Genomic DNA, 24,732 nt, shown 5'->3' with positions numbered 1-24,732 from the left:
TATAAGTCTTAATGGCCTTGATGAGGCTCACCAGGAGCCTCCACCACACCCACCCATGGCCCAGGAGCCCCTTTAAGCTCAGGCTCAGCCCTTTCAGCTTTGTTGCTGGGGCACTTGTCTTCAGGCTTGCCTTTGGCCCTGTCTCTAAGAAGGACTTTGGCCCCCTGTCGTTGCTTGCGTTTGGCCCTGTCTCCTTTTGCTCCTGTCCAGGCTCTCAGGTTGGACCTTGGACCTGCTGCTTGCTGCGTTTGGGACTGCTGATGGACACTGAGCTGTGCCCAGCTCTGCCTGTTGCGGTCAGCCCCTATGGGATGGCACCCAGCTGGTGAGAGCACCAACTGTGCTGCGGTCACTCTTAGCTCAGAGGGATGCCTCTCGTTCCCTGGTGTGCCCAGGCACCCTTTTCTGATGTCTTTCCATCTTAATCCTATGGGGCCTACAATAATATGTAACACTGCAAAGAAGTCCATGGAAAATGAGTTGCTTGGTCTGCAGTTAGTGCAGGAAGGCCAGTCTGGTGACAGAAACATCCCAAAGAAAGTGGGAGTAATCTAAATACAGCACTAAAGAGCTACAGAGATCAAAGATCTAAAAGATCTACAGAGTTAAAGTGAGTGGGTAACCATGGCTCTTTGGGTCTGTTTCTGCTTCTAACCTCTAAGAAATGATCCTTCTTATGGGACACCTTATAGTTCAGGAGTTTCTTCACCTTGATGGTGCAATAGGAGCTGAAATGCTTTTCTGTGGGAGGCTGCTCCGCCTGTTCTGCTGGAGGAGGCTTTGTATCTATGAGATTTCTGCAAATTCCTCAGCTTGAGCGGTCATCGCTCCTCAGATCACAGCTGTCAATGATAGCAACTGTTAGCTATCAGCATTTGAAAGAACATATGGGTGAAGAAGTGATAAGAAATCTCTCCTTGCATACAAAAGAGTGGGTTTTGTGACCCTTTGGTATTCTTGGAGCCACATGAGAGAAAGCCTGGAAAGTGCACAAATAATTACCAACTAGCCCAGCCTCCAACTAAATTAGAGCCAATGAAAAAAGCCACTCCAGGGAGAAGTTGAAAATTAACTGTTTGGTTAGCTCCCTCTCTCCAACCAGAAAAGGGTGCTCTCATTTTTTTTTTTATAAATAGGCCTGGAGATCCCTTGAAGCTGTATGTCCACAGCATTTTTTTCCTCTGTGTTGATAGGTTGCTAGACTCCAGAACACTCCTCTGGCTGTTTGATTAGCCAAAGTTTTCAAGTGCCAAGGTGATAATAATGAATAACGTGAAGACAAATACTCTGGTGCATTTATACAAGCAGCTGAAAACTCTCTGGAATCCGCCAGCACGACTCTGCAGCCTGGCTACCTGCACTCATAAAGACAGGAATGATGCGTGTAAGTATTTCGTTTTATTACGTGTATAAGAGAGATGCAGAGGTACAAAGATAAATGTGATTGTTGCTCTTTCGTCACATAACTAAAAAGGGAAATTTGGGAATGTGACTGAGAGATTAAAGAAAAAAAATGAAAAGAAGAAAAGAAACTAGAGATAGAAATACCTTACTTTTTTAAATAGACTTTAAAACAATTTTGTCATGCAAGGTTTTGACTGGCTCCAGTGAAATCTGTAATTATACAGACTCTGGGTAACTTTGATAGACACTACAATGTTCAGTTTTGAAAATAAGGCCCTACAGAAGTACAAACCACAAAGCCCTTGAAATTTGGTGTCTAGGAGACCTACAGTGAATGACTTACTGAGGTGCTATATGTGCATAAACTAAAATGTCAAAGGCTTAGTTGTTTAAAAAGCTGATTAACTTATCTTCAGATATGACTTGTGGTGAGGCCAGCCAGGGATTACATCTCTACTCAGTCGTGTGGAGATAATGGCAGCTGGAGCAATAGTACAGGTTAACATTTTACATCTAAGAAATCCCTTTGTATCCACTATTTTTCCTCTGCAAAAATATTTAGCTTACTTTTTTCAAAGAATAGCCATATTCCTCCTTGAAAACTGCAGTGTGATTCTCCTCTATTTCAATTATCAAACAATAAAACTTGTATTTACTTAATGAGAAAACAGCTGATTTTATCTTATGTGGCAGCTATAATGCAAAGCAGACTAGCACAAGGCTTTGTTTCTCCTGATAGTTACAAGAAATTTTCAATAACTGTCAGCGTTTAACAGCTCTACACTTGTAAGGACATTTTGGAAGGTGACACCACAATACTTTCTGCCACAAAGTGACCAGCATTTCAGAAATACTGATAGATTAGCTGCCTAGTACACTGCGCACTGTGTGTACATTCCCAGACATGGAAGCTGTATGTAAGATATAGCATGCAAGTTTCTCTATCACTCACAAGAAATAATTTAGAGCAGTTTTTATGACTATAGAATTTATACAATATTTGTCTGAGTTCTCAGTCTAAATTTTCCCCTTTTTACTAATCAGAACAGAAAATGCATGTTTTATTCTGAAAATATAATACAAAATGGGTATTCAATCAAGTAACATAATATAGCATTTTCACCTTCATTAAAAAAGTACCTTTAAAATCTGTAGATGCCCAATTCTAGAAGCAAGATTAGCATTAGATTTTGTTGCTAGTGAAGTGTCCACAAGAAAGTACCATTAACATGTTCTTAATGCAAAACTTAAATCACTTATGCAACCATGACAGTATTTTTTCCTTTTCTGACCTGTTTAGAGTACTTTCTTAGTAATACAATAACAAAGGCTTCTTAAAGTTTCTCTGTTATCAGTTTTTTCCACTTACAAGCATGTTTAGAAACTTGTTTTTCATTAATAACGAAAAATGAAGACATTCATCTAGTCAAAGAAAAGTCCCACAGTAATAATTATAAAAACAATGTTTCAGCCTTACAAAACAGGCGCTTTTTTACAAAATTCAGATTAAGTGTATTAACTAGGTGTATGCAGTAGCAGCTTTTCTAGTGAGTTCAGATTAGATGTTCTAATTAGAAGCCTATACAACTGTATGTAAGACTGCAAGTCCAATGGCTTCCAATTGCAGAAGCCATACAGATAATATAAATCCAGACCCTTCATTAAAACAGTAATGAAACCTAAAAATCAGCAGTACAGAATCCCTATGCAGAGTTCCTCACTTTCCTACTTGTTTGGTATTAATATGCCACAAAACCTTAAGGCCTACAGAATTTAAAACTTCAAAACTTAATTACTGTTAGTGTGACATTTCTCTTTAATTGGTAAAAGTATTATTCTAGGAAAATTATTTGAAATCCTTCGGTGAAGTAAGAAGGCAAAGTGGAGAAGGGCTGAGATCTCTGTCTTGCCATGTGATAGAGAAACTCATTATTTTGGGGGTTATCCATGGTCCATCAGTCCCCAATAAGGGGCTAAATGATGCCGTGTTTTTTTCCTGTGAATACTGGTCTGTTGGGAACTGCACTGAGAAATCAAAACTCAATTTGTGCTACCAAACGTTCCAGGAAGAGCTCATACAAGGCCGTTCGATCACAAGACCACTACTGATTAAATTAACTACAAATGCTAACTGTTTTTACTCACATTCCTCTTCAGTTTAAGACAGATGCTATTGATTACTTAAATCTTTCTCTATTCCATGACATTCATGCAGGAAATGCCAAAACAAACCGATTCAGAAAAACACCATCTTTAGAATGGTTGGTTTCAGCTGCCAGTGAATAGACGCTAGCTCTGAATAAGCCAGCCTGTGGGTTCCTCCATCTGGTGGCTAGACCCCGTGTATAACATGCGCTGAAAGCAAAAAGCACATTCAATTACATTCAGCTCTGCACAGATGACAGCATAAACAGCCCGTTCAGCAGCAAAGACTTGGAAAAAATGGTCCACGTTCTGAAGCCTGGTAAAGTTAGGCTGCTGAGCTCTTAGTTGAAGTCTTCGATATGAAGTTCATCATTTTCACTACCATGTTCTGAATTTCATCTTTTACTTTCCCCCCCTACCCTTCCCACTCACAGGAAAAAGCTGGGTGGTGATAGCTCAGACTTCTGCTATGACAACAAATAATACATAAAACAATGCAAAGACTGATACTTCCCCGTGCCTCTTCTGGATTCCCATTGTGACCCCACGAGTAAAACACTATTTTTCTGCAATTCACTGGGAAAGAACTGTAGAAGCAATTCTGAGATCGGAGAATATATGTAACAGTTTCTAATGATGTGGAATACTGCGTGGATGCCTGTAGTAAACTCTGTGATATCTGCTAACGATAGATGGAAGTAGTAGTTTCAGACACCTTTTAACAAAATAGACAAGGAGTTGCTGGAAATGTTCTCCGTAAGGATTTTAAGGCTATGGAGTACACCCTCATCCTAATATTTATTGCCAGAGCAGAACTGAAAGGCTTTTTTCTTTCCTATCCTTTGAGAAGAAGGTACAAGAAAAGCAGAATCCTTCCATTCATTTTTAAATGCCCACGTACAGCAGCGACACACGATCCAGGTGTGCCATCTCCAGGACTGCACGTCCAATTGCAGTAACCAGACGCGAATTGTCCATGAGGTACCTTCTAAGCCTGCCTGCATAATTTTAGCAAATGTTTTTATACGGAAAAGATAAAGCCCCTATTTGCTTTACCTTGCCAACTGAAATTACCTTCTTCTTATCTGGACTTAGCCTCAGCTACTGCCTTCTCATCCAGGCTCCTATCTCAGCCAAACATTCTGGAAGCAGAGAAAAGCTCAGCATTTCACAATCTGCTGCTGCTTTCCTGTTGAGCTTAGAGTACTCTGTCAGTTGCATCCGCTTGATAAAAAGCATTGGACTGTTTATCAATAAACTGGCCTACATCACAGTCCAACTCTGACATCAATTCAGCAGAACTTTCAACACCTTGTCATGATGAACCACAGCCAACCACGGCTGTTATCATCCAAAATCTTGATTCATACTAAAAAGCCTCAAAGAAATCAACCTATCTTGGATTTCCTCTGTAATATTCAATCCAAGTGGCTGAAGCAGAGCCATGGTCCTTTAAAGTTTATATGGTTCTTTACTGAGTTTCAGTAATGTTTGTTTTTATTTTTCTAATTCAGAATGTGTTGCTATGGAAAGCACGGCTGCTCAATTTAGGACAAAAACACATTTCCTTCAAGTGGGTGCGGTTTCCCAACTGCCCCCACAGTCCTGACCTCCCTGTTCTACTTCAGAGCAGGGTGACGCTTGTTTGAAAGCCCCTATGTGAACAAAGTGCTTCATTCAACAGCTCTTTTTTTTTTCTCTTCCCCTTTTTTCCTTTTTAAAGATGAAAACCTTAAAGAATAAAACCCACTAACGCTGAGTCACTGTATCCCTCATTCTTGACAGCTACCTGAATTAGTTTTGGTACTCTTTCTTCTAATTTTATATCCCATATGCGACAACTCTCTCCTCCCCACAATACTTGAGGGAATTTCAAATAACTGTACGCTATTTTGGCTTTGCCAATCTAGATTTAGTAAACCATCAAAAAATGCTTTGTTTCTTTAAATCAAGTTCACAGTAGTGTAAATTGGCAGTAATTCCTTTCATTTAACTGAACTTATTCTGGATTTTTACCACAGAGCTGTCACCTTCAAGATGCCTTCTTGGAAATCATGTTATAAATTATAACAATCCAGTAATATACACAACCTCTATTTTAATCTGGATATTTACTCCCATTCTGAAACTTCTGATACTTGCATCAATGCTAAGTGAACTTTCTAATGATTATTCAAAAAAAAAAAAAATCTGTTGAAGTATCTATAGCAGCAAATAATTACAGAAAACATTTCAAAGTACAGAGCCATCCAAACAGTGCCATTGTATCTGCCTCAACTGGGAAAGGTAGGAAAAAAGAACAATGCAAATATAAGAAGCCTTCAAATACTGTAAAATTAAATGGAACATCACTGTGTCTGGCTTGAAAGGTTAAAAAAAATCTGTTTGTAATAGACCTCTCTTCATGGGTGACTCGCATCTTGGTCATTTTTGTTATATTACAGTATGCAGTATTTACTGTAACTGTTCTGACACTACCATAGATATGCATGTAACAAAAGTAAATAACAGACAAGACCCTTCCTCAATGAGCTGATGATACATGAGGCACGCTTGAAGTACAAACTGCACGCTATCTTAATTCTCACATTGCATTTAAATTTGCCCATTTAAAACAGACCTATTAGATAAGATTTTTATTTTGCTTTCCACAGTGCTTCTATATCACTTTAACTCATCCCATAGGCTAATTGACAAATTTCTGGTTGTTGGGTTCCTCTTATGCAGACAGCATGCTCAGTTCAGGAACAAGAGAGGGCATAGATGAAGCCTCCCAGGTGGTCCAGAAACAACAATTTTGGAACACATAAGAACAAAAGAAACATATTGCAATTCTGGCTGCTGTTGTTCTCTAGCTTGCTGCATGACAGCCATGCCTGTCTGGCATAAAACACCTCCCATAACTGGGATGCTGCCAAGGAAAAGTTCTGTTTCTGAAACAGTCTAGAAAAGATGATTTTGGCCATTCTTCCTGAGTGCTGGGAACACGGTTTAGGGCTTATGTTTCTTTTTGCACCTAGTTATTGCTTTTGTCTGTAGTTTCCAAAACAAATAACACCTCACTGCCACTGAGCTTGTATTTTGAAGGGTTTTCTTCAACCCCCTAGAGATTTATTTTTTTTTATTAAATGTTCAGGCTTTACTGAAATTTATATTCAGAAGTAGCATGCACATGTAAACTGGATGCAGCATTTGTGGATGATTCAGAAGGGAAACAAAAGTGTTGTGGGGCAAAGTTATTTCTTCTTAGTTTTGCAGCTGAACAGCCAATTGTTTCTTGCACGCCTATGCTATGAGAGTTTTCCTTTGGCTGTGTTGTTCAACCCACAAGAACTGACTCACTCTGCTCAGCTTAGTAGCTCTATACTATTTTTTTATATTTTCAAGACCTTGCAGGATCAAATCCTCAAAAAGCTTGACAAAGTTTGGTAATCTTAAAGACACTGTGTAAAGCAGACTAGTGCAGTTTTAGGCTTATTTTTAATTGCTTTTCCCATACATAAAAGTGATAGTTACACAGAAATCAAGTTATGGTTTCTGCAACAATAAGCATCTATACTGATATAGAGTATAAATAAATTAGTTAATATGTTAGACATGACTTTTAAGTGGCCCAAGAATGTTAACTGCGATTCAAGGACACGTCACAGAAGAATGGAACGTGAAGAAATGACAAGCTTGTTCTGTTAACAGATAAGAATAAAGGCGTATCTCTTGTTTATACCCAGTATTAAAATTTCTGAAGCTTTTACAGTGTTCCCTGCTGCAGTGAAGTATGAAGCTCATGTGGGCTGTCCTCACAACCAGAAGCTACCTGCTGTTCATAAGCAGCTTCAGCAACGAACGCATCTGACCTGTGCTGAATACAAGGGCATAAGCATAAAACTACTGAGCTGTTATTAAGCCTGAATGAATAATGACCTTTAGGAGCAGCAACTGTTTTCAATTTTATCAAGTACCTATCTCTTCTTTTTAAGTTGTAGGAAGAAGCTGTGTGTGGATGGTAATAAGCTTAGCCATCCTGAAAAGCATTGACAGACAAATGAAGAATTCGCTGTGTTTGCAACTGAATACTAAAAAAAAAAAATAAAAAAATACTGCACTTAACAGAAAGCATACCTAGATGTGGGTGGAAGTAAAATGAGCTTCAAACCCAGATTCAAAAGATCTGAATACTTGTATATGATCACATTGCTTGTCTTTATTCATCTCCCGATGACAGGTCGTGTGATCACGTAGCCATTCAAAGCAAATCACTTGCCAGATTTTGACCTCTTTTTACTCAGTTCAGGGGTGTTTTATAAATACTGTAGTGTGGATGCAATGGAGACTTCTTACACGGTATTGCAATCTCCAAAAGGTAAATAAGATTTGCAAAATGTTTTTAATAGACTAACAAGTAAATATGATTCAAAGCAAGTGGTAAGATGTCGAGTTGAGCATTCTGCTGCTGCCTGCCCAGTGGACCCAGCCAAAATCGTAACACTTACGTCATCTCTGTGCTATCACCAACACTATCAGCTTTCTGTGGACTTCTCTTGTTTGCTTTGTGTGCCCACTGGTAGCTGTAATACAGAAAAGGTGCATGAATTAACCAAGGTTTTAACTAACGTTTTATCTAAGGCCTGCCTCAGGCAGTTTCAGACAAATGCTAGATGAATTGGCCCTGCTGACAATCCCTCTAACAGGCGTATTTTGACTTTTAGCTTTTGGGGCGGATACAGGTAGGTGAAGTGGCCGTAATGTTAACTTTTCAATGCATGATGTGGGATGGCACCACAGGGCTCCATCTGTGGGAGAGGGATCAGGCTGGAGGCCTTCCTGCCTTCAGCTGGAAGAAACCGAAGCCTGCAACTGGCGCAAAACTAACTAAATAAGGCTATTTGCTAATATCCTAAGGCGTGTTGGCAAGCCCTCGCAGTTTTTACCTCAGAGGAAATACATGTTTTGGACGAGTCACACACATGAGTTAGCTTGACCATATGGCTAACACGCACCCACAGGGAACCACAGTGTCTTCTCCAGCACTACCCCAAGACAAAACTCATCTAAAAACCGAGTATTAAAAAAGTCCCGGCCCTGCAGATGCCGCTTTCCCCGCTTGGCTTCGCCTCAGGGGCAGCGGGTGGCGCTGAGGGCGCCATGGCGGCGGGCGGGGCGCGGGGCCGTGCCGGAAGGGGCCGCTCCGTGCCGGGCAGGGCGGTGGCGGCGATCGGCGGGGTGCCGGGCGGTTCTTGACGGTTCTGTACGGTTTTGTGTGGTGCCGAGCGATGCTGCTGCTGCTACGCCGAGCCCTGGGGGCCGCCGCTTCGTGGCGGGGGACGCGACGGTGCAGCTTGGGTGCCTGCTGCTCCTACCGCCTGCGGAACGCCCGTGAGTGAGTGCCGCCGCCCTCCCTCATGGGGGGCACGGGCGCCCCTTACTCCCTTGCCTGAGGAGAGCAGGGCTCAACCCCGAACCCCTTCGCTGTCCCTGCCCGGTTCCTTGCCCCTCTCCGTGCCGCCCCTGCCCTCCCGCAGCCCGGCTGAGGGCTCCCCGGGCGGGCGGGCGGGCAGCGCCCGTTCCCCCCTCCCGGCCGTCCCCGTCAGCCGCCCCCGGGCTCCTCAAGGTTTCTTCTCGCAGAAAGTTTAGCCTCGCTTTGTCTTCGTTTCCTGCGCTGAAGCATCAGGAAATGGCAGTGATGGTGACAGGAGGCGGCTGTGGTGCTCTGGGAGGATATTTTGGTCCCCCGCCGCTGCCTTACCTGCGTGCGGTGACCTTGTGCAGGCCGATAAAGTTTGCCACTTGTTGGAGAAGCCAGTGAGTGGTTTGATAAAGTGAGTGGTTTGATAAAAAGTTCAGTTTAAGGTAATTTTTTCACCTTGTAAAGGGCCATAAAGCGGCTGTGTTGAAGCGGCCAGCAGCACAGTGATTTGGAGCCATGGTATTTTGGGGTCAGAGGATGGCCAAGGCACAAAAACCTCTGTGGGTCATTGGTGTCTGGGGGCTGCAGGTGAACAAGTGCTCCCCAAATCCACACAGCTCTCGGTTGTGTTTTTAAGCTGAATAAAGTCCCAAGGAAACCACGTAAATGCGTCTACCCTGCTTGTGAAAGCTTGAAAAGCCCAAGCTGACCCCAAAACTGGTAGTTAAGCATTTTCCTGGTGTCGAGATCAGCTTTAGATCCTGACTGCGTAAGAAGCTCTTACTCAATATTGCTGTGGGTGCTTCAGGAGCACTGCACCCTCAGCACTGCTGTAACCCCTGAGCACGGGTACGTAGGCGAGGGACTGGCACCTTCACGGGAGTATTTCTGTGTTGTAGGAGTCATCCTGGCTGGTGCCCTATGACATAGGTTAATGGCAGCGGTGTGTAAAGAAAGCTGAAGCGGTGTGGTGAGGCTCTGGCAAAGTTATAAAGCAGAAGCTACCTTAAAGCCCATTTGCAATAAGAAGAGAATAATTTTCTGACAAATAAAGGGGACAACTTCTTCGAAGAGCATTTTGCAAATGGAAAAGGTGTCACCCCAGATACTAAGATCTAAGTCGAACTAAGGCACTTCCCTGTGTAGCTCTGAGTCACACAACTGGCATGTTTTTCTTTCCTTATTTTTTTTTTTCTTTTTTAACTTTCATGTGCATCAGCTGACTTGAATTAATCCCTTGGAGCCAATATGCCAAACCACCTTTTCTTGCCAAAAATTCTGAAGTGTTTAGTTGTAAATTCTGGAATCGTGTGTTAGAGGCTGACTTGACTCTCTTCATTATCTTCCAGTGCATCCACTTTGGCAGAGTCCACTTTCAATTCCTGGGGGCAGTCGACAGTCTCCTATCAACATCCAGTGGAGAGATAGCGTTTATGACCCCTTTCTGAAGCCTCTGAAAATCAGCTATGACCCAACAACGTGTCTTCACATCTGGAACAATGGGTATTCATTCCTGGTTGAGTTTGATGATTCTACTGATAGATCAAGTAAGCAAAACTCAGATCTATTTAATGTGTTGTTAATGCTTCAAGTGGAGAAATCTTTGCATGCTGTAAAGCATTGGGTTCAATAACAACATCACAAACGTTGAAAATGGTAGAAAGCTTTAGCTAAACATGGGTTTACAGTGATGGGAACTGTAATACAGAAGTTCTGTGTCTAACTTTTACTGTGTGTTTATTACCATGGCTGTTGTGCACAGATCCTGTTGTAGGGTGAAATTTATTCTTACTACACAAGCCCTAATGCCCAGCCTTTTGATAAGGTCTTGTAATAACACAGCTTTGCTTACATGAGTCAATCTTCAGTCATATATGTGTGTATCTACTTAATTTTAAATGAGGTTCCATCATTCAGCTTTATTAAAGTAATCTGCCACTTATCTCTTTTGGAACGTTAACAGATATACTTAATGCATGTGAAATAACTAGTAGCAAAATGACTTTCACTTGGAAAGCATACATCCTTATCTCAATAAGCTTTTGTAGGTTTAAATAATACTGAGCTGTGACCACAGGGAGCAGGTGCAAGTGTTCCTGTTGCTATAGTCTAAGCATAAGTCTGTGCATGTAAAATCCAATTATGCATTCCAGCAATTTGTTTTGAATAAGCACTCTGACCTGAGCAGCTAATTTCTTTTTAATGCTTGGTAGAATTAAGTGATTTAAAATCAAGATATTGTTACCAAATTCCAGTTTGCTGGCAGATTGTTCCTTTTGAAACTTGTTTACTGAAGTATGTTACTATTATACATAAAGAGGATATTTTGTAACGGTAGGTGAAGTGGTAGTGGTTGGTCAGGGATATTGAGAAACACCATGATTCATGTCAATTATTCAGCTTGTCTTGGAGGGAAGAATTGTGGGACCCTGGGCAAAACTGAACCTGTTTGTCTAGAGGTATTTATGTTTAAGATGATGACTGCTTACCATGAGAGATACTAAAACTTCTTACGGGATTTTGCATTGTTCTGGGGAAGGATGCTTTCAGTGTGCTAATGGACAAATGCTGTGTCCCTAATGTCAGTATTTTTGGTTGATATTTGGGCAGAGGCTGATAAAAACAATGCAGCAAAAGCAGTAGTGGTAGAATGCATGGACCTTTCAGGGACTTGTGAAAAGTGTTCTTGTTTTTATCTTTTTTATTGATTTTTATTTATAGCTGTGCACCCAGGAAGTATTCTCACCCTTGTTCATTTGAGGGCTATGATAAGTAATGAAGAAGCCATCTGTTTTTACAATGTAAACTTCAAGTGCATTAGTCAGAGGAGAGATTAAGATGGAGATGCACTAACAAGCTCATCAGTGATTTTTGCTTACTCATTTTAGCTCTGTTTTGCTTTCAATTTAAGTCTTTCACTTTATACAGCCATACCCTGCTATCTGTTGATGCATTCCTGAAAAGTGTAATGGTTTGCAGTTCCGTGGATAACAAAGTCATTTTTCTCTGCAAGAACTGAAGTACTAGAGGGGAGTTGCCAGCAAGAGATTAAGAAAAGTGCAATATTTAAATACACAGGAACAGTATTTGTGACAAAAAATGCAAGCATAAGAGTATTGAGACTGTCAATTAGAGGGGGGCCTTTTAGAGGCTGAGTATTCAGAGTGCATCACAGCTCTGAAAGATCTTTTCTGCTTTATTCTCTGCTACTAAACACTTGGGGTAAATCTTTATGTGAGCATTCTTGCTGCCTCTTTCTGGATGGCTGCCTTTTCATCATCATCATCATCTTCCTCAAATGAATTAAAGCCAATGAAGGGTGATGATGGCTGATGATGGTATTGAGCAAATCAGTGATAGAGTTCCAAAGTGATAGAAGCAACAGGTTATGGGGTGTTGCTGTATAAATGGCCTGGTTTCCAACTGCCTGCCTCTCTCTCTGCCACCTTTCTCTTTACTATTGCTATTTCTCATTTTTCTTTCTGCCAGCTTCTGTCTAACAATAATAGAAATCTAGAGAAGGAAGTTTATGAATGAACAAACAAGAAAAAAGCAACAAAATTGAAACAGAAGATGAAAGTGTGCATCCAGGATAGACAAAAAATGCCCAACTCCTCAGATGAGGCAAAACAAGGCTTTGGCAAAAGATGAAGGTAGTGCTACAAGGGGGTGTTTGCTTTTGAGCAGAACAGGATGAAAAAGAGGGTGTGGAGAAGGTATGTACAGAATGTGGTCCTGTCTGTATGCATGAATGGCTTCCTCTGCAAAAAAACAAGCAGCTGATGTGATTCTTTCCTCTTACTATTAGTTTTTGTTTTTGTTTGTTTTTTAAATCTTCTATTTTGCTTTAAACTTATCAAAACTGTGGTAAATTGATAGGAAATGGAAGGTGAAAATGCTGATAAAGGGATTGTAAGTTCCTGTTTCTTTCTTGTCACTTTCTACTGCCTGCTATAGGAACTTGATTTTCTATAAATGTGTGCCTGTGCCTACCTTGTGAGCAAACATTCAGGTGAATGTGATTATTCACATGAACATATGCACAGATGCAAACACACAAGTGACTAATCAGGAATTGATAGTGTTAGAGCACAGAAGCCTTAATTCTGACTTGGAGCTGTGAGCGTCATCTCCATCCCATCACTGAAAGTTACCTTATTCCACTGTGATTTTTTTTAATGATGGTCAGTTTTGTATTTCTGTTAAGAGCTCAGGAGCAGTGGATGAGGTTTAATAAAATGTCAATACGCATGACTTGTTTGCATAACATGCGTAACTATCTAGTTAGAATTTCAAAACTTCTGGCATTCAAAAAAAAAAAAGGGGGGGGAAGCCTTTTAATGCCTCTCATTTTTTTCTCCTTAGCATTAAACTGATTAACTTCTTTCCCGAAGTAGTGTTGGGATTATGTACTTTATACAGTAGTTTGCTATTAAATTGAAGCATGTTGTACAGTTAAGTAAAAATCAGCAAACTGTTCTTTACAGCTACGTATTTGTTATTAGTCCTTTGGAAGTAGTTACAGTCTCTAATTTACCAGATGCTCTGATGTAATAATTAGCAGGAAGACTTTGCTGGGTATTCCTGGTTCAAATAGGAGGAAATGAGTGGGGGGAAAAAAAGGACACAGAAAAAAACAGGCATAGTTTTTTTTTTTCATTGATGTGTTTACAAAATCATGAGGCTTTCACTAAGATAACTGCTTCAATTTTTTTTTCTTTGAGCAAATTTATTTGAAGGGGGACTTTAATGTGCTACTTGTCTGGACACTTCTAAATCATATTTATTAGTGTATGTCTTGTTTTGTTTTTTAGTAATCGTCGGAGGTCCCTTGGAAAACCAATACAGGCTAAAGCAGTTCCACTTCCACTGGGGAGCTATAAACGAGTGGGGTTCAGAGCACACAGTTGACAGTAAATTTTACCCAGCAGAGGTATGATGAAAAATCTTAACGCGGATACCAAAGTCTACATCTCAGGCTGTCTGTAACTATTGTGCTTTCTTGAAAGCTCTGTGTCTGTAAAGAATTGCAGCTTACTCTTAAGGATAAAGCCTAGTAGGTGCTACAGCTCATCTACCTTTGTGTTAGTAAGCTCATATTTACTTAATTTTCTGGAGGAGAACTTGGTCTTAAAGTAAACATTAGCCCCGTGACTGAAAGTTTCAATAATGTTTTCTTCTCCCTGAATGCCCACAGTGGTAGCTGCGGGACAAGCCAATAGCACACAGCAAAGCATAATTGCTATTCAAGCTCTGTCAGGATGGAATGGCACAAATTGCTTGCCTTTCCTCCTTTTAAAGGGGAAAAGGATCACAAAGCAGACTTCTTCACAGTCAGGACAGGTATTTGTTCTTGCTTAATAAGCTCCCAGGTCCCAGCTGATGTGGTGCAGATCTGGTGGACAGCAAGTGCTGAGGTAAAATGCACAATCTCACATCTTGTGTTGTTTGTGTGTTTGTTATTTAAGTGCTTTACATCTGAACTGCAATAAGCTAAGAGTTCATGTGAAGTGTAGGATCTCTTCTTGACAGTACGGTGAATGCACTGCATGTCACCTGATGTCTAGTGGATGTCCAAAACTTTCAATCCTTGCTGCATTAAAACCACTTTGCTTAATATTACTGAACATGGTTTTATGCTTTCTAAACATTTATTATTACTTTAGGTGGTTTATTATTAATAAAGGTTTATTATTACTACAGGAAGGCGTCCCTGCCTGTGGCAGAGTGGTTGGAATTAGATGACCTTTAAGGTCCCTTCCAACCCGTACCATTCTATGATAACTTGCAGCACACTTCAGCACAGCTGGGATTTTTAATAAAATCTCAGAAACCTTCTTTCAGTTATTAGATAATACAGCAGGAGAGCTGGGTATGTCAAGAGCCTGGAGCACTATGGAGTTTGACAGTTTAAATTCTGAACTGGCAAGACGGAACAGATCATGTCATAAGAGTAGGAAGGACGAAGAGAATCAATGAAGGAAAGAGTTTCCAGCAGATATATCTAAGGAAGGTTTCCTGTTGTAAATCTGATACATGCCAGAGCTCTGAGAGCATGAGGAGTATCACAAGTACCTGTAAGAAAAAAAATTATTAAAAAATATACATAGTCATCAAAAAAGAAGGGCAGTACCATTGTTTTCTAATAACACTTTGATCTTCATTTTTGTGCTCCCTGATTTCTGTAGTAGCTGACTGCAGTGTTGCAAATTGCCCAGGACCGAATGTAGCAAAGATCAAAAATCAAATTTCTTGATACCATTGCCATGCAGTCTACATGTGCTGATTTCTCATTCATTTGTATTTCAGCTGCATTTGGTACACTGGAATGCTGTTGTATACCCAACTTTTGAAGAAGCTGTGATGGAAGGCAATGGCTTAGCTGTTATTGGAGTGTTTTTAAAGGTAATTTCACTTTGTATAATAAGCTGCAATGATACCTTCTTAGTTTTAATTTGTTAAAGCACAGTTAGTAAAATATACCTCTAGATGGCTTTTTTGATTGTCTCAAAGTTCTGATTAAGGCAGATGTGTAGAATGTAATGCATATTCATCTTTTGTAGCTAGGAGCACATCATGAAGGGCTGCAGACCTTGGTTGATGCCTTGCCAGCAGTGAAACACAAAGTAAGTGTTTTCAAGGATTCCACCATTTATCATTCAACATAGTTAATGGTTATTCAACATAAATGATAGTTTAGGCATAACAAAATGCTAGTAAATGCTTTAAGTGTCAGAAAGGGGGCTGATTGGTGTGTAGGGTAAGTTATTGAATATACTGGAGAAAAATGCTATTTTTAAAGGATGAGATTGTATACTTCAAGCTGTCCAAACATCTTGGTTTAAGAAATGGTGCTCTTGAGATTGTATCCCCTTAGAAGAGCATGTACATGTTTAATCTCCTCATTGAAGCTTGCTTTCTTCTTCTGTGAAAACAGATACCATTTTTTCTATTTTCTTTTTTTATTTTATTTTATTTTAGAAGGAACTTTCTGTGTTGTGTAAAGTGGTGGTTTGTTTCTTATGTAATTAAGACTTTCTGATTTTTGTCTGGTCTTTGAGGAGATAATATATTGTCTGCTAGTAAAATTTAAAAAACTGAAATTTTCTGCTAAGGCAACGTGATTTTATCTTCATAGCTCAGTTCTGACTTCTGCCAGGAGAGGGAGTGCTGTGTCTCTCTGATCTCGTACACAAGCAGTTCATGTTCCTCCAGGTGTTGATTCCATTTTGGAAGTACACAGAAAAAAGACGTGTCAAAAATATTTCTGGCTTGCAAGCACACTCAGTTGAAGTTGCTGTACCATTATTTATTGCAGTGAGGATTGTTTTTACTGCCATAAATATTTGTTTTAATTCAGATATAGTGGAAACCCAGCTGAACGACAAACAAGTTGGTTCAGTGCAAAAAGAGACTTACAAAAATCAGTAAATATACATCCATTATGGAAAATATAGTATTTTATAGCATCTGGATTTGAAGTAAACTCAGGATAAGGTCTTTAAAAATAAAAATAATATCAAATGTTAGTTTCATTGAGCTGCATGTGGGCTTCTCTGAAAGGATTCTTGTTTCCAAAGGATGTTGGTCACCCAACAATTCATCAACACTTGTTTTAAAATGTTTGAATGCCCCTTTTGCCTTGCCAGCCTCATCACTTGACTTAAATACCAAGCCTTAGGAAATATCATCCTGGTCTGGCGGAGGAGGAAGGACAGTTGATAACTGCTCTGTCTTCACGCCTTCCTTTCTCACATGATGAATGAAAATTCCCACCCAGAACCTCTTATCCAACTTTCTATTTTAAAAAAATTCTTTACTGCAGTATTTCTCATTCTCAGTGGGGAACTGATAAAGCCTATCTCAGGATAAACAGGATCTTCCTTCCCTGCATTGCCATTATATCCAGGAAATACCCCAGGAGTAAAATGTTTGTGTAGGAAATCATGGGTTCTGAAGCTCCTATATCCTGACTGTATCTCACTTGTGGGAGCACACAGTCTTAGAGACATGAATAATGGATGTGGTTTAAATAGAATTTTAGTCCTTTTCCCTCTCCCTTCTGCCTAAAATAATTTAGTGGAAAAACAAAACCAGTATTGTTTGTGATCTTTTAAGCATATATTCTCTGAATTTATTCCCTCATTCATTCTTTTTATGTTCATGTTTGCATCTGACTCTCACACAGATGCAGTCTGTTGCTTCTTTACACACCTTTTTTCTTCTGTGCTGAATTCCTAGTGGCTTGCGTGGAGAACAGAAATATTTAAATGTTTACTCACTAGCTGCCTCTGCCTCAAACCCAGCTTAATAACTTGTTACAAGTTTTAGGTTTTAAATTACTGTTTTATGTAGATTATTACTAATATTCACAACACATAATTTTGCACATGTGACATATACAGTATTTAATCTCATTGTCATGATCTTTAAATCTTCTGTCCTTTTTCTTTTCTCAAATTGCAAATGTTAAAAGTAAGTTCTTTCTGGGATTTAGGACACTGTAATTGAGTTTGATGTCTTTGACCCCTCCTGTTTGATACCTTCGTGCCCTGATTATTGGACCTATGCAGGCTCTTTGACTACTCCTCCACTTACTGAATCAGTCACGTGGATAATTAAGAAGAAGCCAATAGAGGTCGATGAGAATCAGGTAAATCTCTTTCTAACATTTAATGCCATGCCTGTTTAGCTGTCTGCTGCTGCAGATGCACAGAAGTAGCTGCTTCCCAATACTAGTAACTTTGTTTATACACAGAGATCAGCAGCTGCTTCACCCCAGTATTTGTGTGTGTGGGGGTATCCTGACCTTAACAACAGATACTGAAAGACTTAAGACCTCAGCAGTAAGCAGTTTAAGATGCTTTTCCAGGTTCCCAAACAGTTGTAGTCTGATCTCTGACGAACAATGCCTTGTACTGGAAACCATGCCTTAAACTTATAACATTATTTACTAGAAAAACGTGTGATTTTGCTCTCTTCACCACAGGGCAGTCATTTTTGTGGTAGGTAGGGAAGAGAAAGGGCAAATTTTGTGAAGTTCTGACCTCCGCTCTTTTGTGCGTATTCCTGATAGTGTGGCATTCGCACAGAAGTCTTGCAGAGCCTTCAAGGGCTAATTCTCTGTTCTTCCCGTGGGCAGGCTTTGAAGCTACCAAAGGGTGGCAGCTCTGAGTCATTCACATGCCATTCTGACAGCCAAAGATAGAACTCCCATTAGGTTTTTTCCTTTGCCTTTTTGTAGGCATGTTTACTTGGTAGTTGGCTGTTATGTCCTTGATTTATTTATTTTTAAATACATTTATTAAACTTCATTTTAAAACAGATGAAGGTTTCAGCAAATGCTACTTCACAGAAGTTAGTTCAAATGGAGGAGCTGATGATCAGTAGTCTGTTCTGACACCAGCCCTAAATTGTTATCATATTCCCCCTTGTTTTTAATTTTAGTACTTTGTTGTACAATGTGATGTTATTCCTTGGCATGAAATAGATGTAGAGATGAGTAAAAAATGGACAGAAGGAGGACAACTGTATCTGTTATTGGTAGTTTTCAGGACTTTTTTGTCTGTTCAAAGAAGTGGAATAAATAGAAAGGTCTTACAGCATGGAACAAATCTTGGCGATGGCTGCAAATAAGTAAAAAAGAGCTATGATCCTATCTACTTTTTTTTTTTTTTTTATGGTTTGAGGCACTAAAAAGAAAGTTTCCTCTGCACTGTCCCTGTGTTTTCTATTTTTATTCTTTTTTTTTTTTTTTTGAGACTTTGGTTAATAGTGAAATGCAAGTGGAATCACAGGAGGCAAAATACTTTTTTTTTTAATAGAACTTCTGCATGCAGCTACACCATCTGGGAAGTAAAATCTTAACCCTGAAGAATAAGCATGTATGTGATCTTAATGCTTTAGTATATATAAAGTAACAGGATGGCAAGAACTGAGGATTGTAAGACAGCAAGGAGAACTGAATGCATAACTTTTTTTTCCAATTCCAAACTTTTACTCATTTTCTTGCCTCTTCTTCACTCGTTCTTTTATGGCATAGAAAGATATATAGTTGACTTAATGTTGTATTGCCTTTGTGAGCATTAAAAATCTGATCTGCTGCACACTTTAATCCCCAGTTGTCAACCACTATTGAGAACAACAGCTATGCAGGTTGTTGCTTGTTGAGATTGTCTCTTTTCTGGGTGTCAACATACGCAACAGAACTCCAGGAAGGGTGCAAATTAACAAGTTGGGAGAGATTTAATTAAAGATAGCATAAGTTCCAATGTTCAAATGGGAATTGGTTCTAAGACCTAACACATTTGAAATCAAGTTTGCCTAAAGATGGCAGGTGATCCACAGCTCCTCTTCTGCATTGATAAGGATGATGACATAATCTTTACCAGCAGATGACAAAGAAGTCCCAGAAGGCCATGCTAAAGTTTCTCAGAATGGGAATGTAATAGTACCTCTGATAATTTCCAAGCAGGAATGACTGTGTGTTGTCATGTACTCCAAAAATTCTCCAGTTAGCAGAGTCACAAAATTGGCCATTTCTCATTCTCAGCTGGAGGCGTTTCGGATGCTGCTCTTTACTTCAGATGGTGAAGAAGAAAAGAGGATGGTAGACAACTTTCGCCCTCTTCAGCCATTAATGAATCGAACTGTCCGTTCATCCTTCCAAAGCAGCCATGTCTTGAATATGGAAGCACAGCACTCGGACCATGCCCAGCAGATCAGACCATAGATGGCCCATGAAATGCCAGTCCAGACTGCAGTAACTGGGTTTTTACTTTACTTTGTAATTATTTTTTCCTTTTTTGCAGCGTGGGTATGCCATGCAGTTTCACACTTAGCTAGTTTCAGTTCTGCTAAGTGCCATTTTTTTTCTTTTCTTTAGGTAAACGATAGAAACTCTTAGCAAATTTACTCACTTGAAAGCAGGGATCAATGAGGAACTACTTTGAAAGTTAAAGGGGGAAAAAAAGGCAGGAGATCTTCTTCCTCTTTCTGTCTTCTGAATTGTTCTGTCTTTTCAAAAGCTCTTTCAGTGACTTGCATGAATTAATAGTCCCAACTAAAAACACTTTAGCAAGCAGATAGTGTGAAGAAGAGAGAAGTCTATTAATCCTGATAAAGCTCCTTTGTGGAACTGAGTTTTGGGAAGAGAACTATCATCTCTAGTCACATACACAGAGATGTTTTTGTCTTTTTCCTTTTTTTTTTTTTTCTTTTTTTCAAAACAACAAAAAAGACTTGGTGCTCAGAATGACAAGAGGAGAAGGAAAAAACTGGCTTACAGAATCTAGCCTGTTCCTATTACATTGACTGTAAGACCTGTGTTTGATGTGGATGATACAGACTGTCTGCTCTATCTGTACCCCAAGCCAGATGCCTTTTTCCAAAACCTTGTAACAAATGGAGAAGCTTTTGATTTTTGCAGCTTTTACTTTTCCGTGGTGATAATGTGCCAGGAGAAGAGATCAGGAGAAAAGAATTTGCTGGTATCTCAAGACTGGCAAGAGCAGCGAATTAGGTGAAAATGTCCTATGGAACCCAGGAAACTGATCACATCAGGGGAAAACAAAATTGGATGGGTACCAGCTGATCCCCTGCCCCCTCTCAGTGGGATTTGGGGGAAAATTTTAGTTTTGAAACCTAATTCAGTGCTAGGAGAGCATGGACAAAATGTGGCATTCATATACCTGAAAGATTTTCTTCAGCAACTTGTAGAGCACTAGTGCACTCTTTCCACAGTTCTGTCTTAAGCTTCTCTTAAGAGATACCTGCCTTCGTGACAACTGGGGACCAAGTTATATTATAGCACCTTATGATAACAAAGTTAAGTGATGGTTGAAACTTACTTGTGGACCACACAAATTGTTGTGTAAGTTGCCAGTTGTGGAGCCTTATGCTAAAGTTCTGGTCCAATTGCCACAAACGTTGTCTACCTCTGAAGTATACTGCTAGCCATAATTTTCTTTAGTGCACCTTTCTCAGTGGCTTCTTACGCTTTACTGTATTTAACAGTGTGCCTGTGCGTGAACTTGTGTACAAAATGTACAGTCTCATTTTCTGATGAGACACTTCTGTCTGTAAACCCACGATACAATCTTAATTGGTCCGCTTCTGCCATTAAGCAGCACTGGTTGCTGGTGTCACTCAGTACGAACGATGCCAGGACCCTAGCTTGTCGATGATAAATTCAGAACTTCGAAATCAATGCTTTCCAATTCCAAGTGTTCACTTTAAAAGCACTTTAACGCTTTTCAGTGTGGCCCTAATGATTTTAAAGCTTTTGAATCTTCTTGTTTAACCCATTAAGTTCCTGCCTTTGCTTCCTTAATAGCTCTACCTCAGGCGTTTGCTGGATTGCAACAGTTGTGCCTTTCTCCTGGGCAATATAAAGTGTGCCCACTTAACTTTAGAGTGACTACAGAGTAAAGACAAGAAAATCTCTCCCCATTCCCTGTGTAATAGTGTGTAAATACATATATCTTCACTGCATAGTATATTTAAAATGGCAGGACGTATCTTTAGTTTCATCACCTTTTCCAAACCCTTACAGCTTAGTTGAACTATACCATGTATGTCTTCGGCATCATCAACCAGATCTTTTACTGTGTTTCTGGTGCACAGAACCATATCAATAATGTTTTTTTCCAGAGAATGACAGGTTCTAAAAACAGTTTTAGAAGAGACATCTGCAGATGTGAAATTAGGAAGAGAATTCTTTTAATTTCTGCCTGAGTGTACTCAGGATCTAGTCATTGGTAAACTGGAGGTTTTCTTTCAGTGCCGTTCAAACGTGTTGTGTTTTTTTTTCTGAGCAGGACCCCTTGGAAAAATGGCAGTGATCAAGAACTGGCTGCCTTGCAAATAATCTTGTATGTATTTGAGATTTTTGTTTCCCATTATTAGCAGTTAAGATGACTTTGTATTTTTTTCCTAACCTTTACATTTAAAAATGCAGGTGACTCAACAGCACTAAGCTAGATATATGTAGCCTGCATCAACCAAAATCTTTAGAACTGCTGCCTTATAAATATTGAGGCGGATACAGTAAAGGGAACTGAAATAAGCTCTGTGAGATCAGTGAGAAACCTACTATTTGCTTTACTGGTGGAGGAAAACCGTTGGGATTATAAAGGGAACAACCTGGCCTAATTTGGATCATTTGAACTACCAGCTAAAAACATACATGAAAATCTACCGTGCTTAAAGTTGCAAGTTAAGACAGCATCTCTGAATTAGTACATAAACTCCCTTATGAGGAATTCTTTTCTTGTGGTTATTAGTTTAAGTCCTTAAAAACAGTCAGACCCTCCCTATCACAAGGGAATGGCTCTTTTTTAAAAAACTTCATGCAATTGCTCAAAGTTTTGTAGTTGCCTTGGTAATTTTGACAAAGTTTTTCATCTGATCTGCTGAGCTTGTTTCACCAGCTAACACAGCTTTGCTGGCCAGTATGTCAATGCAAAATGCACATTTTGTTCTTAGGGAACTACCGTGGATAAATGTTTAATTTTCAGATGTTTTGTTATGCTGTAGCATGCTCATATTCAACTAAGTTCTTACTGGTCATGTTTGCTCCATTGAAGGAAATTTCCTTCCTATTTGGGTAAATCTCTTTAGCATGTTAACCACCATGCTGATGTCTGAGATGTTGTTGAATACTCTGTTGTCAATGATCTAAGACAGAAAATTCTCGTAGAAGTTTACTTATTTTGTTAAAGTATTGTCATGGAAGTTTTGTTAGCTAATAGGTATATTATCTAGTCATACAGTTAACTTATACTCCATATATTTATATAAAATCACATCTAAATATTCTGATATAAAATGAATCAACTTCAGTTTCAGCACTGAGTTTTGAATATGTGTGGAAATGAGGTCAGCATAGAAAAATTTAACTGGACTGTGTTACAAAAATAAGTGTTATAGGGATTTTCTGTTACAGTTACTGGGCTGCTTAATGAGTAGGTCTTGCATTGACATGTTAGTGGTTTAGAATCTCCGGTACAGATGGACAGTATCACTGCTGCAGTGCAGATTCTTGTTGAAATTAGCAGACCAGTAATGAAAAGAGAAGGTTTCCTTCATCTTTTTTGTTTGTTTTTTAGTTGTTTTTCTTATGTTTGTATCTGTTTCCTAAACTTTTATGTTACAATGACTGTATTGCCCTTGTGAATGCTAACTTCAAGGAGAATAATTCTGCGTGCATGCACGTGTATACAAAATTGTAGATGGGATATAATTCTTTTGCCTTATTCTTCCAGTCATGTATGGGGAAAAACAATTTGGTTGAATCAGTGGATGTTAGCTAATATTTGTAGTGACTTTGCACAACTGAGTTAAACTGTTTGACAGGTGTCTGCGTAGGAATCTTCAGGCTCTCCTGTTAGATGGTACAATAGAGAAGGGTCAAAACAGATGATTGTATTTGTCATTGCAATAGTAATCGCTTCTGTTACTTAATACTGTACTGGGAGACATTCCTGTGGCAATAAGTATTATGAATTAAAGACTGTAGAGGAAATCATTTTGAGGAGGGCTTGTTGAAATGCGAGTAGAAGGCTTTTGAGCATAGGTCTGTGTTGGTCAAACCTCCTTTCAGTATTTAAGTACTGCTCCTAATAGAAATCTTGTTCTTAGCAACTTCATAGATGGAATGATTTTAATTGGCATTGGATATTTGATCCACATTCCTACATTCAAGAACTTTTGCACCAGTGCACTTCAGGTACAAACCAACACGTACGTGCAAGCAGTCTTTTGTTGTCTTCTGTTCTGGATGGCTTGCATCGGTATTCTTACTGCAAGTCTGACAGGAGTGTATCTTTTGGCTGTGAAAGCTGTAGAAATTAAGGTTGCTTTGATCTCACAAAAGTTTGCTGGGTTTTAATGTACTGGAATTGTACGTTGCATACTTTTGAAGGAGGGTCCCTTGGTCTGTTCAACTTCATAGTCAATAGTGTTTGTTTTAAAATTTGAATGCCTTAATTTTGAATGTCTTAACTTGTACGTGTTGGCACATCTCTACTTTTTCTTTCCTTTGTGTATCTAGTTTTCATGGCAGTTATTACATTGTATATTTTAATGTATGTAATCTACCTAATCATAATTGACTAAAATAATTGTCTTTGTGGCCAATATATGTAACGGAGAATGCTTTTTATTCTCCTAGGATACAGGCCTTTCTTTTCAGTTTTTACTTGATGGAAAGAAACTTGTAGCTGCTGTGTTTTTAAACTGTTAAATTAGTGTGCAACTATGCAATAAAGAAACAGAGAAACCTGTGTCTCTATTTCATTGTGTAACTAAGCTCTCCAAGCTAGAAAGTAGATTTTCTGTCAAGAAAATAATATAATTCATCCTTCAGAATGAGCCAGTTCATTATGAGCGAAGTCTAATCAGATGTCAGACATGGTGATACTTCAGTCTGTGACAGCCTGCTGAACCATATTGTAGTTGCAATGAAAGAACAATGACCTCTGTGTTGCAGCTGCACTGAGGAAAGGATATCTAATTGTTTGTTACATTCAGCTAGATGCAACATGCTGTCTAAAATAGGATTGCAACTTTCTAAGCTCTTTACTAAGCTACCTTGTTTGATATTTAGTATTAAACTCGACCTAAAGAAACTGTCAGTGAATTTTCTTTCTCTGTTGTGTAATTAGTGTTGATAAAACTGAGTGGTCTGATGTGTGATATAACTCAGAGTTTCACATTTAGTGTTTTTTGTAGTGCTTCTACCATTAGATTTAAGAATGTTCTTGAATAACCTTTAAAAA

At 39.3% G+C, this 24,732-nt stretch overlaps 1 protein-coding gene across 3 annotated transcripts; it reads left to right on the top strand.

The window, feature by feature from the left end:
* Positions 1 to 1,155: 1,155 nt before the first annotated feature.
* On the top strand, positions 1,156 to 24,594 carry CA5A (carbonic anhydrase 5A). 3 transcript variants are annotated; one of them, XM_082769691.1, is made up of 7 exons: positions 1,156 to 1,384; positions 10,303 to 10,500; positions 13,768 to 13,886; positions 15,263 to 15,358; positions 15,517 to 15,579; positions 17,451 to 17,606; positions 19,506 to 24,591. In XM_082769691.1, the coding sequence occupies exons 1-7, from the start codon at positions 1,264 to 1,266 to the stop codon at positions 19,683 to 19,685; spliced, it is 933 nt and encodes a 310-aa protein (XP_082625817.1). In that variant the 5' UTR covers positions 1,156 to 1,263; the 3' UTR covers positions 19,686 to 24,591. The 3 variants fall into 3 exon arrangements, with proteins under 3 accessions (XP_082625817.1, XP_082625819.1, XP_082625818.1); XM_082769693.1 differs by lacking the exon at positions 19,506 to 24,591 and adding an exon at positions 18,778 to 19,419; XM_082769692.1 differs by lacking the exon at positions 1,156 to 1,384 and adding an exon at positions 8,743 to 8,922 and having other exon boundaries at positions 19,506 to 24,594.
* The last annotated feature ends 138 nt before the right edge of the window (positions 24,595 to 24,732 follow it).

This window comes from Aythya marila (assembly GCF_965140915.1).
Source record: "Aythya marila genome assembly, chromosome: 12".
Lineage (NCBI taxonomy): Eukaryota > Metazoa > Chordata > Aves > Anseriformes > Anatidae > Aythya > Aythya marila.
This window is presented reverse-complemented; position numbering and strand designations above follow the sequence as displayed.